The 16,757-nt window shown below is 38.7% G+C and overlaps 1 protein-coding gene across 3 annotated transcripts in view; it reads right to left on the bottom strand.

Moving 5' to 3' along the window:
- AP1S2 (adaptor related protein complex 1 subunit sigma 2) overlaps positions 1–16,757 on the bottom strand; it is a 35,444-nt gene that overhangs the window by 2,226 nt on the left and 16,461 nt on the right. The window contains exon 5 of one of the 3 annotated variants that reach the window (XR_015222477.1): positions 11,501–11,595. The exons of 1 other annotated variant lie outside the window; for it this stretch is intronic. Coding sequence is in view for 1 of the 2 variants with exons in the window: in XM_086618912.1 (XP_086475038.1) it covers positions 3,613–3,648 (36 nt within the window). In the remaining variant the exon portion in view is untranslated. Of the gene's footprint in view, positions 1–2,937; positions 3,649–11,500; positions 11,596–16,757 lie in introns of those variants that run through there. One more of the 3 variants, XM_086618912.1, reaches the window with a different exon arrangement.

The following is a 16,757-nucleotide window of genomic DNA, read 5'->3' as shown; positions in this document are numbered from 1 at the left end:
ATTAGCTGCACTTTTCAAAGAGCTGTTAATTAGATTCTCATGGTTCACAGGAATAGCTGGTGGATTTTATTGCCCTTAAGCGGAATAAAAATAAAGCAATTCAGATGTACCAGCAGGGAACGAATTACAACCTAGTAATAGATAAATGAACTGGGGAGGGATCAGGAAGCATCTTGCAATGAAGTCAGTGATTTTTGTGGTGAATTATTATAGGGGTCTCAAAAATCTGTTAGGGAAGAATGAATGAATCAATGGATGAATGACATGACTGATGCAACTAAGATACAGTATCCCTTAAGTTCTTTATTAAGACCCTAGACTTTTTACACCAGTCCCATGCTTAGTTCATAAAACCAGGTCAAGGTACCTTGGTACACCTGGTGTCAATAAATTGACCCGTCCAGAAGTGGAGGAATTGCCAGGATTGGAATTCTATTATTCCATACTGGGCATGAAGTTTTAGGTTAATTCTAATCTTAAAAAGCTTTGTTTAGATTCAGAGCAAGGTGTTTAAATACAAAATTCCAAAGGGTTATAATCTGGTTTTAATTCATTATTCCTATACCATCTGAAAAGAAATAGTAGTTTAACTAGAAACATTAGGCTGTCCTTTTCCATAATTATTAACAGTATCATAGTAAATAAAAAGGGATACTGTGTCCTTACGGAAATATCAACAGGTTTAGTATCCAGAATAGGAATAAACTTACTTTAGCATCCTAAAACAAGACAGGTCATGAAGCAGAAAAAAAGGCAGATAATAGTTAAGGCAGCAAACAAACTATTTTTCAACTGCTTTCTAAACATTTATTTTTTAAAAAAATCATCAATAAAATAAATAATTAAGCAGCTTAAATCTTACAAGTAACACTAGAACATTGTCTCTATCAGCCTTGAATACGTAGCACAAAATGATCGAGTTTACAATCCTCATTCAGTCCATCTATAAGATGATTTAGTATTGAAGGAACAAGATATGGTATTTTAAAGGCAACTTCATGTGAAATAAGTCAGTGCTTGGAACAGGCCATCTCTGAGCACTTCGAGATGCCTTCCAAAACCCAGCAGCAAGTAAGAAATTGTAAGAAAAAGGCAAGCTAAAACTGGAAACAAGATATTTGGTGTAGTAAAGATGTAGCGTTTTTTTTTCTCACTGATGCAATATTTAAATATTCTTAGAACTGTAGTGACCTTGATAAAGGCAGACAGGATGGCAGGATTAAAGATTTACATGTGTATTTTAACACAAATCCTCCAAAAGGAGACACTGATTGAAGAAAAGGCTATGTAGCATTTTTAATACAACTTGTCGTATTATATTCACAGATTACTTAGTTGCATTCATTTTAGTGGACACACATCTCCCTTATCCACCAACTTAAAGCATTTTACTCAAAAAAATCCTACATTCTTAATTGTAGCAACAGAACTCAGTATTGTAACAGAATTTCTCAGGCATTTCAGGGTCTTGAAAACATTTGTAACAAAACCAACTTTACACAGTTCTAAACTGATTAGACAACAGTGGACACTTACAGTTACTCAGTGGTAAAGCAGGATATTTACTAAATTACCTGAAAAAAAAGCTCTTCAATAGCTATGAAGAAATACAGTGCACTGCTGCTACTATCCTATGGGCTCCACTGCCAATTCAAAGTTGTGGGCAATTCTCAAACGGGCATATACTTAAACAAAAATTAAATTTCTTCAAGTAAATCAAGGTCATTGGCTAACAATGAACTTAAAGCAATGTATTTCAAGGACACTGGCTACTCATCCACAAATATCTCACCAGTAGAACTCAGTAAGATTTTAATTTTTTAATACCACGGCAGTAACCTTGAGGCAGACACATGCCTTCTTAGGGACATGGCTTAATGAGGACTTGGCAGTGTTAGGTTAACGTTTGGACTCTATCTTCAAGGTCTCTTCCAACCTGAACAATTCTATGATTCTATTGTATCATCTCAAAAGAGACACCTAAAGGCTAATGTGTTTTGCTAGAGGAATAATTTCATTAGCTATGACTTTTAAGAAACAAAACACATTATATTATGTTTTGTTCACGTTATTTGTTTTAGGAAGTGTCAAACATTTTATCCAATTGTTACAGAAAACATTCTGCAGTTATTATACACTACCTGCAGCTCAGAATCACCCAAGGCAAACAATGCAAATTTGAAATATATCAGAACACAGATGAGGGAAAAAAAAGTCATTCACATGAGACAAAAGTGCATGCAATACTTTATTTCAGACATGCCAGGAAAGCTAATTCATTACCTAGTCATTTAGAAGCAAGCAGCTGTATACAGATAACAAGAAAAACAGCATCTCATTACAGCTCAATGCACAGCATTTTAAGCCAACAGGCATGAAATAATGCAGGCTAAAGCAGCATTAACCAGACATTCAAACACGTTGTTAATGTCTTACAGAAAAAATGGCAAACTTGGAAATGGAAAACCACTCCTATGATCTTGTTTTCTAAGATTTCAGAATGCTGCAAATCCAATCCAAATCTTTTGTCTAATCCCCTAAATCTCCTACTTTATGTCAGTTTAACATTTGAAAGGTAGTGCATTACCACATATAGTAGGTGGAACTAGCTGTTTGCTGTTAAACTCAGTAACCACCGCCTTGCTAATTACATCTAAACAATTTTCAAAACCAGCATTGGTTTTAGGTTAAAAATTATTCTCTTCTACTAGGTGAACAGAGGGTGCAATACATGCCCTCTCACTCTGCCCACACTTTTTATTTGAAAGGTACCTATCATATTCACCCCTGTGGCAGTTCTGATATATAAGGTAGTCTGCATTTAAAACTGGAAATGACAATTGAAGGAGACTTATTTCAAGTATGCTGTTAATGGAGTTAAAAAAATAAATCCAACCCTAACCATTCATAAAGCCATGAACTTGTTCTCTCCTTCAGTAGCAGCAACTGTTCAACTACTCACGAGAGTGTTTTGAACATTTAAATCCAAATGTTGTAATCTCAGATTTACTTCAGTCTTTCTCTCTGCCCTAATCAATTCTGCCTTCCTCCTCTTTATAATTCACACTATCGTGTCAGTCTCAGGAAAGGATATTGCTATGTGCATCTTTAAGATACAAGGTCTGTGTAGAATTGTGTGCAACATCATTTAATACTTGTGTGTATAGACATTTCACATACTACTACTCCTTCACTAGTTTCTCTTGTAAATATTAACTTCACCTACAGGTTTTAAGCGTATGTTTAAATACCACCACAAATTATTTGAAAGATAAACACAAGTCAAGCAATGTTACAGTATAGGTGTTGTAGTATATAGATGTTTAGCTCTGAAAATTCTACAGAACTTTTAAGCATAAGACTTCAAGCTTACACACAATAAAAAAAGTTAAACCATATGCCAACAAGCACAAGTTTTGTTGAAACAAGACACGTGAAGAGACAACACTGTAAAACAGAGGGGGAAGAGGAAAGCACATCAGCAGAGAATGGTTGTGGTATTCTATTAGATTCAAGATGACTGGATTCACCAAGCTGATGATAATGTTCTGTCATGAGTAAGTCACAGGTCTAGCTCCTCTGAAATTCTGCATGCATGATGAATGAAGCCATTTAGTACACTGGGACATTAAAGTATTCATGACGTGGCTACAAAAGAAATGTACATATTCTTATACATAATAGAAAGGTGGACAGATATGCAAGAAAACAAAAATATTATCTCACTATTGTATCTCTGACATGAAAAGGACATTTGTCACAGAAATACAATATTGTATTTTTGACTATTCTAGACCTTGGGGAGGGGTGGGAGGAGAGAACCATCATTTTACTCCCCCGTACTTGCATGCCGAGTCTAACAACGGACAGGACAACTTCACATCGTAATTACTGTATTATGTAAGCTCAGAGTTTCTTCCCAGCCAAAAATTGTTTGAAGCTGAGATGCTGTTCCAAAGATGGGTAACCCTATATATTTGCTCCATTCTAGCCTCTTCAGTAGACATCAGCTCTTGGCTACTGTCAGAGACAGGGCACTGGGCTAAGTGAACTTTTGACATCACCTACCCTACCTGCTCTGACAACACACATCAGTAACAGGTCTCTAGAAGACAGCTGTGAGCAGCACCGTGCCACGGTAGTACAGCAGTGGCATTACTTGCGACAAAAATTATCTATTAGAGTGCCTGTTTGAAAAGTGGTAATATCCAAGACACCTCTCAGTAGGCAAAGTTTTCTCTGTTATGTCACTGAACTTAATACTCTCTTATATTAACAACATGAGCATTAGTAAACAATTTGTTCAAAGTTAGAAGGCAAGCAATACTAAATTTTTTGTATTAAGAATCACTGCTCTGAAGATAGATGAGGACATTTTTAATGGAGTAATAGGAATTTAGGAGTATCAGTGCCATGCATGCCCCATTACACATCTTGTGAGAGGGAAAAAAAAAGCACATAACTCTCTGTATATCAGTTACTATCTTTCATGATATACCAATTAAAATCTTCCATCTATTTTAGTATCCCACCCCTCTGTCTTAAAACAGAACTGAGAAAGTTCCCATGACTTCTAAACCTAACAATTTCCTCTGTGTCATCTCAGTTTATTCACACATTCAAGCTTGTACATTTTTGAATTCTAATCTACAATTACAAAAAAGCACAACAAAAATATCCTAGAAGCTTTGCAGGATTTATACTGCTTTCCAGCGTTGGTAATCTGAACATTATTCCATAGTAGTTAAAATTCTTCTGAACAAACCAAGTACAAAACCAGTAGTTCTCAAAGCAATAGTACCTATAGCTCAGTGACAGTTGCAAATAAGTTGTATGAAGTCTGCTGTGATTTGTGGTAGAACTCAATAGAATTTGATATATAATAGAGAATTACAGATGTGAATTTTAACTCTTAAAACCTCTCTTACTGCTTACATCGAGCCAGCCTACATCAAAAACAAAATGCTGGGGCACATTCCTAACTGGAAAAGGAATTGCATGATGGCAGTATACAGCACTTGCCTCAAGGAGCAGGAGCTTTGACTAAAAAGAAAATATTAACTCTCGAACTGCTAGAGCTTCCACAGACAAAAAAAAATTCCCAGAGAGGTACTTAGGGAAAACTTATGCTTTACTTTCACTGCTGGCATGACACAGATTCATGAAGCCAACTGAAAAACATCCATATTGTAACAATCTCAAATGCCCGAGTTTTACCATTTCACATTTTCAGTTTTTACCTGGAACATACATGCACACATGACTGATTCTCCTCCTCGAAAAAAAACAACTCATGTCCTCCAGTGTTTCACCCTTGGAAACCTGGAGCCATCAAAGTTTTTGCTTTCACTGAAATGCCTGTCAAATCTTATGATTTCTCCTTAATTTTACTATAGCTCTCTGGACAGAAAGAAGAATGAGAGCAACTCATTTTCTAATGCTCTTAACGAGGCTGGTTACCATTCGCTGTTGCTGTCTGCAAAGATTATCCCAGGCTGCACACATTTGTTACCACGCTCTTTGGACTGGAAGCACTGATCATGTTCCCTTTTACACAACTGGTATGAACAGATAAGGACATGGAAGTGTTCACTTCATGTTTATCCACTTGTTACCTTTCAAAACTTTTCAAACTTCTACTCTCTCCCACACCCTGGGGCTATTCCCCGCCCTGTTAACTGTCTTTGATGTGAAAATCCTGGTACAAGAAATTAGATGGTTGACTCAAATTACTGTTATGAGATTAGTGTCTCATCTTGACAGAAATTTATTATCTACTGATCAAGCAAGACAGATTGTCAGATAACAATAGGAAGAAAGTGGTTATTTCACTCCTGGCAGCTTTTTAGCTTACAGAACATGTGAACGTCACCTGCAACTAGACTGGCAATAGAGGGACATTGTAGAGGTGAATCTAAAAGATTAAATGGAAGACAACAGTAACTGAGATTCGAAGCGATAACACAGCAGTATTGTGAGATGGAAAACATGGCAGTTTCAGTGAGACCTCTGTATCCCACTGAGGACATCTGAGACCATCAGGCACAGAGGGTCTGGCACTTTGGGCAGCCTGACAAACAACAGAAAGGAAGAAAAAGTTTTGACAATTTGCCATTACAGAACTACAGTATCTCATAAGCTCCAACTATGATTTGTTAATTTTTTTACTGTGCTCCATGCCACATTGTCCCCAAAGTAGTTAGCCTGCTGGTCTGAATACCAGACAATTTGGGGAAAAGGACAGATGTCAACTTCTACAATCAGTATCCAGACTACCTTGCCTTCCTTCTGTAGGACTCCGCAGACCTCAGACAACATCTGAGCCTGTGAAGCATGTCCTTAAGATGGCTAGCTATCTGGATCTAATGAGTTTATAAATGAGTTCATCTAGCAGCTAGGGAAGAAGCAATTATATCCTTACAGCGCCATATGATGGTAAACTAACATGAAATACTACCCCTGAAAAATCATCACATTTAAAAATTTGGACGTAAACTGTTTATCTGACTTTAATATATAGGTCTTAGATCCTAGTTTTGCCAAAGCAGTAACAGCTCTACAATACAAGCTGCACGTTGCAATTCCACAATGTTTTAAAGTTACTAGAATCCATCTTTTTCAAACGGACATCTGTGTTTACAACTCATTTTTAAAAGCTAATAATACTCTCTGAAATTTTCAGCCTCAGTCATGATAGATTTTGTTAGAAAAACGGTAGAGTTGATTTGAGTGAACAGAACTATTTAGCTAGCTCCACCCAACTGACATTTTTCTCAGCCAACTTTGTCATGACCCAATCTAATTAAAAAATCATAATCAAACTAAAATTAGAAGGGACTTTGTTTAATCCAGTCCCCCAAACAGCACACCTGTAACATTCCTGAGAGATACTTCATCTGTTAAAGGCATCTAGTGATGGAAACTTTTTAATGGCCCCCAAGCAATCTTCATTAAAGATGCTTCATTACCATCATCACTGGAAAATCTGCCTGACATCTACTTTGAAATTATTTTCTTGCAGCAATTTGTCTATCTTAAGTCTGTAGTGGACAAGAAAACAGTCTATTTCCTCAGGCAAGAGAGACACAAGAAATTATTTATGCCTACACCAAACTGACTGAAGTTCAGCATTTTGCGGTTTTACTAACAACATTACACAGCAGTGACACAAACTTCATGAATACTTGGCACGCCTTCTTTTCAGGGAAAGTTTACTTAGTTTTTGTTTCAACTTCTTTCCTGTCAAAACCAGCATGAAGTCTATGAAAGTAAGCCATGTTAAACTGCAGGCAAAAATTACAACTGCTACCTTTTGATAAAGGCATGTCTTCTTTTCCCCCAGCATCTAAACAAACCCCAAGCTAGAAAAACAGACAAGATGTGGGACCGTGGAGCACACGGCAGTTGAGGAACAATACTACAGAAACGGGCTATGGGGAAAAGCGAGAGAAGGGATGATGGTTTCTGTTTAGAAACATGATGTTCTGACAGTAGGAAGAGATTAACATTTAACAAGCACTTGGTTAGCTTCTACTTCAAAAGTAATTACTTTTACACTCCACTTCTGAATCTTTATTAGGAAATATTTCTAATGAAAGGCTGCTTTAGGAAATTGCTGCTGTTCACTTGCATTTTCAGGGATTTCAAAACAGTAGAGTATTTCTTTTAGCATATCTTTGGTTAGCTAACTACTCAGAAACTCCCAATTACATGGTTACTGGGAAAATTCTACTTTACTTCCAAAAGGAAAACAAAGTGTTTTCTCAGAGAACCTAGAAACACCCATGAGGCCTTGAACATGATCAAAGACAAATATTAACCATGCTGTTGCTTAAAAACAAAGAACAATCCTACACCAATGCTAACTCCAAGTCAAGATCTAGTCTGCAGCTTCCTACACAGAGAGGACAAAAAAAAGAAATCTTCAAGATTGGTACAAATTAGCGAACACAATACTCAACTAGGGTCTGAAACAGCAACAGTCATCATGCAAGTGTTACTCAGCAAAACATCCTAGCATATGCACACACTTTGGCTCTAAAACACCACCTCAACAGACCGGAGTAGAAGGATATGGTGTAAGATCAGAGTGGCCTGCCTGCCTCCCTCTCAAAAGCAGAAGTAAAAACATCAGTGGAAACTTCATGTTCTGTAACTGGATAACAGTGGGTGCTTTCTGCTTCTTAGTTGCTATTCTGATCTGCTGGATCAGAGGTGATAATCACCCTGGGAGGCAGTGCTTTATACCTGCCAATCAGTTGCTATGCAGTGAGCTATGAAGAACTGACAGTCTAATCTTTAAGGCTAAGGAGGGTTCTAAGCATCCACTGGAGGCTCCACTTCCCCACCACAAAAACGCAAATGCTTTAAGCAAATACTACTGCTGAATACTTTGTATTAAGAAGCTAGAGCCGAAATTATTACAAATCATTGAGCTATCTATCAGATAATCCCACAGTGTCTGTATGTTTGGCAGTTTGCCAAACTATGCACATAAGGATTCATTAATGTTTTCTTCCATCTTTTTCCAGCACTGCAGCTACAGGTTTGCATTACTTATTCCGCTTTGCTTAAGGAAGCATTTCTTAAACTGCAGGGCTGTATCTTTGAAGGGATGACCAGAATACATTGCTGTAACAAGCCATGTCACACACAGTATCATTCAGCTTCCATGGCAATGGCATTTAAGCATTCCCCTTCCTTCCTGTTCCTGCAGCACTCTGCCGTCTTATAGTTGTTTGGATGAATGTTTGCAGGGCCCAGTTGTAAACACAGAAAAGAAAAGCTGCTGACTGCATGTTTTCAGAAATGAGCAACTTAAATTGGATGAGTTTAAATGGATTTGAAATCTAGTTCTGAAATGGTCATATAAATAGTTTCTCTGGCACAAAGAAAAGAGGGAGAGAAAGGGTAACTGAAAATTCTGTAAGTCAATACGGCTGCTGAAGCTCCTTGCCACACTCCTATAACTCAAACCAACAGCAGGGGTGCAGCATAAGACAGGTAAATTAGAACTTACCCAACTGTGCTTGCTGACTTGGGGGTTCAAAGCAGACATGAGTCAAGACAAGATACACGGGGAACACTGGCTTTTTAAAACACTTAGACACACTGGGAATCGTTAAAATGTAATTTAAATTACACTATTAGCTTTAGCAGAAGTCCTGGTTGCCACCAAAAGTTGCTGCCTTTTACTTCCCTTTTCAAAGCTGCCTTCTTCCTCCTGGCACCTGTTCCCCTGCATATTCTTAGGTTTTAGCTAACAAGCTAGGAGCTGCATAATCACAGGGCAAGTGGATCAAATCAAGTGCCACCACAAAGGTGGCAGCAGGAATGGATCTGGCCTTCTCAACAAGAGTTACTGTCAGCAAAGTTTTAGGTGATGAGGAGACTGCACCCTGACTCAAGACCATGACTTTACCACCTGTAAACTGCTCTTCATAGAAAGCGTAAAGTTCTATGCAGTAGAACTTGAGCACACAATAAAAAGATTTCACCCTGTCTAGTTGTATATCACTTAGTTTTTTCAACATTATACAAGCTTACCTTAAATTTAACCAAATTCTGTACGGAATAGACTACTACTAAGTAAGTGGCTTATTACACTTGTCATAAAGCACACGTAGAACTCAACACCCTAGTTTACAAGCAAATCTCCCTGAAACAGTCCTCAAAAAACCACATGCTACTCATTTAGTGTTTGTTTATGCTTGATAGAGCAACACAGATTAAGTAACTTGAAGCTGGATGACCTATTAGTAGATATCAGGTTAATCCAAGCACGGACACTGTAAGAGTCAAACTCCTCCTCGTGCCCAAAGACAACCTTCTTTACCTCAGGTGATCTTTCTTTACCACAGATGATCTTCATTCCTATATAACACAAGCTGCACTTCCTGCCAGCAGGCAAACTATTCACATCTTTTATTACGAGCAACCATCTATCTTGTCCCTCTCCACTCACCTGAGCAGGTGCCATCCCTATTTCTCCATATTCTGTGGAGTCATGAAAACCACGTAAATTAAGCCCTTTACACAGCGACTATTCCTTCACTCGGAATTCCAAGCAACAGTACAGGCCAGGAAGAAGCATCCCATGGGCATCTGATAACACCACTGTTCAAATTAATGAGGACAAAGCACATTTCTTCAACTAAAACTGTGCCACTTACATAGAATTCATCAGGGACATATTATAGACAAGTAAACTAGAGTCACACAGAATTCTCTAAGCCTGAGCTTGCCTGTTCTAGAATTTGTCTTTCCAGCCATCTAAGACAAAAAAAAAGTAAAAGCTGTATGCTTAACGCAGGTCCCAAACAACATAAATACTTTTTAAAGTTTTAATCACAAGGAAAACTTTTACAGTCACAGTACTAATACTAACCTCACCATGAGAATTACACTCTTCGTACATGAACTTGTTATCAGGAAGAGCAGGGAAAAGCAATAAATATGGGGAAAAAACTGTGGAAAAAAATTAAGCTTGAACATTTAGATTTTCTTATCGTTGTTTTAGAATATGTTCAAATGCATATAAGAAATTCTATTTTGAACAAATGACTTATTGGCTGCCCTAATTCAACAGGTCTAATACACATGCAGATTATTATTAGCTACTTCCCGCTCCCCAACATGGATCAACAGCTGTATCATATACTAGGTAACTTTTAAGTGGTACAAATACCCATACACCAACAGTAAATTTTATTATGAACGTGTTACAAAGTATTTTGTCTATTATAATAATTTTCTTTTGTCTGGAAACTAAATCCTGATATTTATAAAGCTGCATATGAAATCAGATCTGTTACTGCAGTTGCACATTGCAAAAGCCAATTTGTTTACTGAACCACTTGTTTATCATGATATCAAATAAGCAGAGGACTAATTAAGTTTTCTCCAGCAAATCATTTTCATGTGTGCTTTAAACTTGGCTTATGTAAAATAAAATCTTACCTTTATTAGTAGGACTGCCACAACGTATTCCACTTATGCTTTGGACAAAAATATGTTGCAATGCACTATATATGCAAATAAGCTTTGTTCTGTCATGCAGCATCCGGCACTTGATATACAGTCAATTGCAGCAGCACCCAGTCTTTTTTAGGGCCCATTTTCTTTGCACAGCAGATGTAAACAGCTCATTTTCCAATAAATACACATTTATATGGGTTGATTGTAAGTAAACAAAGCCAAACATCTGTTTAGTTATTAGTTTTGGTATCCATTTCTCTAACTTGCGTTATCCCACTTAATTATCAACACCAAAGAAAGCTGGAAGAAGTCAGACGCTTCAAGTTGATGCGGTTAGTACAAAAAAGGAAAATAACAGGGAACACTCAAAGCACTCTTCAAAGACCATCATGCAAGTGTTGCAGAAAGTTAAGCCCATCACCCATTTTCTGTTTTCCGTTGCAAGGACTTAATTAAACGTGCAGCAGTCTTTGCATAGCACCCATTTAATCCATGCCACCAAAATGGTAAACTTGGTAATTACCAATCATTTAGATGGGGGTCAAAAGGGCTAATGCCTTAGATTGCTCTTAATCATAAGATATCCTCAGACAAACCTCCCCAGTCTTCATTCTGGCTCTACAAACACAAAATCAAGCAGCAGTGAAAATGTAATACCAACTACTTAATTAAAAAAAAAAAATATTCCAACACCCACCCAATTATTTACAGCTTATTACCATTTAAAACAAAAGTTAGAAAATATCGTAAAATATATACAAAAGCAAATTCAGTTATTTCACGCAAATGTCTTTCAGCTATTGTTATTCTTTACATCAATATAATTTTATTAGGTCCTACTAAAAGTCCACTGTTAAGAAAGCAAACAACAGAAATGCATCAGTAAAAAACATCTGTTTAAAGTCTCCAAGTGGATGCATTAAAAAACCTCTTAAGTTTATTTTCATTTCTTAACAAGATAAAGGCTATTAGTACCTTAAAAAAGTAAGTTCTAGAGAGTTGTTTACGAAGCTTCACCCATGCTTGAGGGAATACTAATGCAAAGATTTTTATTTTTTTTTTAAAGAAGAGAATTTAAGATCACTTATTCATTATTGTAACAGATTGAGAATGCAATAGAAATGCTACCAAATTTACATGTATTTAATTCAGTGGCTAAGTTTCACACAGTATTATTACTAACATTGATATTAAAGTAAGATTTGTTCTGTAAAGGGAAATAAGAGTTTCATTCAACTTATCTACCTGCCAGCCCTAAAGTAATTTAAACAATTTAATTCAAGAGGTATGTAATCGTGTTAACTACTAAGTCATCATTGCCACTTGGTGAGGCGTATGTGATAAGCCAGTCATCTGTATGTGGTAATGCTTGGTGCAAAAAGTTGAACATTTTTACTTTAATTCATCTGTTAATCAAACACACCTAGATTTCTCAAAGAATTGTGAACAATACGTCTTCTCAGATTTGTTTTGCGTTTTTCAAAATCAAATTTTCAGCATAAGATCTAAAATGCATCTAAAATGATCTTTTAATGCATCTTGATACCTATTACTGGAACTAATACTGTTGCTAGACAGCTTGCAACAAAAAAACATAGCTTCTGCCTTTAAAATAATAAATAAAAGCCCCAAAACACATACTGGCAATGTTCCTGACACCTGTACAACACACAGATAAGACCACAAAGAAATGAGAATCTGAAAACTGAGCACAATGGGATGCCTCCTGCAGGCATTCATATCCTTTTCACTTAGAATTCTGTGGTGCTCAAAAACCACCTTCACAAGTAGTGAGAATTTTAGGAAAGGGTAGTAGCACTGCAACATGACACATCATCTCAGACAATTCTCAGACATCAAAGTAAAGATGAAATTTTTTCCTCACTATCTAAAGGTTCAAACATTAACATTGCTCTTTTCAGCATTCTGCCAGATTCAAGGAACATGTTCTATTAAAATGCAGATTGATGTGCTCATTCAGAAAGAGCATCTAATTTTGAAGATAAGATATTCCCTTACTGTCAAGCAGTCTTCTGCAATTGTTCCTTGAATTTACTGTTTATTGACCAAAAGCATGCGACTAGGCTCCTGAAATCAGCTATGGCATATGCAGCAGTGCTAAAATTTTCATTCTATCACTCTAAGGCAGTGCTTCTACAGACAGCAACAGAAGAATATGTCTGTAGAAAAAAAAAAATCAGTTCAGTGTACAGATAGTAAATACACCCTTAATAGACTTATCTATGAGGAGTTCGGTGTACTGTTAATATACCCTCAAGAGTTTTACAAGGATTGCTTACATCAATGAACGATCAACCTCATAGGTAGTTTTGCAAAGTAGATGATGTTGATCAGTACTGAAATTCACATCAGAGAGGGTACTGAATAGTTATCAGACAGCTAGGATTTCACTTACACTAATTTGTCTTACTTATAATTGAAACTTCCTAACATTTCAATTTGCAAAGCTGACTGAATGCATACTTAATACTTAAACAGAAGACTCCTTCCTCATAACTTGTTGATTAAGAACTTCTAATCAGCACTTTGATTTAATAGAATAAGATTACTCACATCTTACATGCACACACACTAAGCAAAACAGGCAGGAAAAAAAGGAGACTATTAGGGAGACAGATTTACTGAAATGGTATTTTAAAGGTCTGAACAAAAGCTGCCCAGGTGAAAATCAGACTGCTTTTTATCATTTTCAATTCATAAAGCCAAGGATAGATTAAGATTTGATGACATGTTTCTGGAAAGACAATTACATTTGTAAAGCATTTAGAAAACCCAGCCTGCATATCTATGATAAATCCTAAGCATCATGACACATCCAGAAAAGCAAGAAACTTCACACAGAACATTAAGATGCTGAACTACATTTTCCAAAAAAGAATCAAAAGATTCACACACAGACCAGTAAAATATTTAAGTTACTAGAGAAAAAAGCAGTTTGAGAATGGCAAGGGGGTGAAGTATGATACGGTAACTTCCTGGATACTCAATGCCATTTTTTCAAGAAGACAGTTAAATCTAAAAATGTTAACTTCCCTCCCCTCATTCCTATCTGGGAGAAAAACAGAGATGCAGGTTCTACTATCAATTTTCTGGACCAATTCCTATTGCTTTAAACAGAAGAGTATGATTTGGTAAGTATTAGCAGGAAAGTCTACTCCACAGTACAAGGAGGACAGTTCAAAAATATCTATTAAAAACACAGAAACACCTTTGATATCCAAGGTTTACAGACCTGTCTGCTACTATTATATTTACAACTAGTTGTCTTTAGAGGTTTGTTTCAGAGAATCATAGAATGGCATAGGCTGGAAGGGACCTCAGAGATCATCTAATCCAACCTCCCTGTCATGGGCAGGGACGCCTCTCAACTAGATCAGGCTACTCAAGGCTCTGTCCAACCTGGCCTTGAACACCTGCAGAGAGGGGGCATCCACAACTTCTCTGGGCAATTTATTCCAAAGTCTCACCACCCTCGTACTGAAGAATTTCTTCCTAAAATCTAATCTAAATCTGTTCTCCTTCAACTTGAACCCATTTCCCCTTGTCCTATCAGTGGACACTCTTGTAAAAAGTCCCTTCCCAGCCTTCCTGTAGGTTCCCTTCAGGTATTGGAAGGCAGCTATTAGGTCCCCCCGAAGTCTTCTCTTTTCAAGGCTGAACAATCCCAGCTCCCGCAACCTGTCCTCGTAGCAGAGGTGCTCCAGCCCCTGGATCATCTTTGTGACCCTCCTCTGAACACGCTCCAACAAATCTATGTCTCTCCTATGGTGTGGACACCAGAACTGGATGCAGTATTCGAGGTGGGGTCTCACAAGAGCACAGTAGAGGGGGAGAATCACCTCTCTTGACCTGCTGACCACACTTCTCTTGATACATCCCAGGATGCAGTTGGCCTTCTGGGCTCCATGAGCGCACTGCCGGCTCATGTTGAGCTTCTCATCTATAAACACTCCCAAATCCTTCTCTTCAGGGCTACTCTCAACCCACTCTGTGCCCAGTTTGTATTTGTGCCTAGGATGGGTCCGACCCAGGTGAAGGACCTTGCATTTTGACTTGTTGAAGCTCATGCAGTTTGCACTGGCCCAATTCTCAAGCCTATCAAGGTCCCTCTGGATGGCATCTCTTCCCTCAAGTGAGTCCACAGCACCACACAACTTGGTGTCATCGGCAAACTTACTGAGGGTGCACTCAATGCTGTCATCCATGTCGCTGACAAAGATGTTGAACAGCACTGGACCCAGAACAGACCCCTAAGGGACACCGCTTAACACTGGTCTCCATGTAACGATGTTCCTATGATTCCTGATTATATGTATTCTTACAGTTCATTTCATCTAAAGTCCAGCTGAATTTATATTAGACATTTATAAAGCTATGACAATCTCTTAAAAAAACCCCAACTGTTAGCAGGTTTTATCAGTGATTTTATAAACTCAATAGTGTATAGTAGAGTCAATGACAAGCAAGACAGCCATAAACACACACACACATATCTATAAAGTCAGAAAGGCAGTTCTATAAAGATTTTAAGTCACTTTTTACTTGAACAGAATGCTACAAAGAGCAAAGTAATTAACACAAAACATATACAAAGAATAGGCAATAGCATGACAAAGCTTTGAACTTTAACTGACACATTTGGAAATACCACACTCACACAGCTCCACATAATGAAACACTTCATAACTTTAGTAATCTCCTTGCTCTCCACCCTGTGAACAGTGAATTTAAGAAGCAGTGTACTTTTTATGACCACAAGGATAACCCATATCATAACTGAACAACAAATAAACAAATTTTCCTAAGACAAGGTGCAAATCAATTCTTCCAAAGTGAAGTATATTATATACACAACTGTCATGGTTTGATGTGGAGGGGGGGTGGTTCTGGTGGCAGGAGAGGGATTTTGCTCCCTGCGACCTCCCCGGTTTTGGATCCGGGTTAGGCTTAGTTCTGGCCACCGGATCAGACTGCCATCCCCCTCGGGGTTGAGCCAATAGGGCGCCTCTGCGAATTGCCCTATTTAAGTCAGGACGAGGGAACCGGAAAAGGTTGCTTCGCCCAGGATCGACCAGAGAAGGGAGGAGGGCACTGCCCCCGCTCCCTGGCTCCCGGCCGGGCGGCTGCCTGCGTCGGGCCGGCGCCGCCCACGGAGAATGGCGGCGGCGGAGCCAGCTGGGGAACTCGGGGGCACCCCACTCCCAGGGTGCCTACTGGGCCGAGTTCACCTGGAGAGGACTGAGATCTGAGAGAAACAGCTGCATCGACAGCAGGTCAGTGAGGATGGAGCGGGAGGAGGTGTGCCGGAGCCGAGTTTCCCCTGCGGCTGATGGTGAGATAGCAGGCTGCCCCCCTGCAACCAGGACGGCCTCGGTGGAGCAGCAACCTACTCGCAGCCCGTGGGGAGAAGATGCCTGAGCCCGAGGATGGTCGTGTTGGGGGCACGGCAAGGCAGAAAGGCATCTGGAGTCTTCGTGACGACCCACGCCGGAGCGAGTGGCTACAGCTCCCTAAGTACCCGAGACTGTGGTATAGCCCACACCGGAGCAATCTGTGGGGAAGGATTGTTTCCAGTGGGCTGGACTCACGTTGGAGAAATTTGTGGATTTTTCCTCGTGGGTAGGGGATCCATTCGAGCAGGGGAAAAGGGTGTAAGGACTCCTTCTCCTTTAAGAAAGAAGCAGCAGTAACAGCACGGAATGAACTGACCTGCACTCCCCCAGTCCCTGCCCCCTGTGCTGCTGGGGGGAGGAGGTAGA

The sequence above is a fragment of the Tauraco erythrolophus genome, chromosome 1 (assembly GCF_009769465.1).
Source record: "Tauraco erythrolophus isolate bTauEry1 chromosome 1, bTauEry1.pri, whole genome shotgun sequence".
NCBI classification, from domain to species: Eukaryota; Metazoa; Chordata; class Aves; order Musophagiformes; family Musophagidae; genus Tauraco; species Tauraco erythrolophus.
The sequence above is the reverse complement of the archived record's forward strand: the minus strand, read 5'-3'. Positions and strand labels throughout refer to the sequence as shown.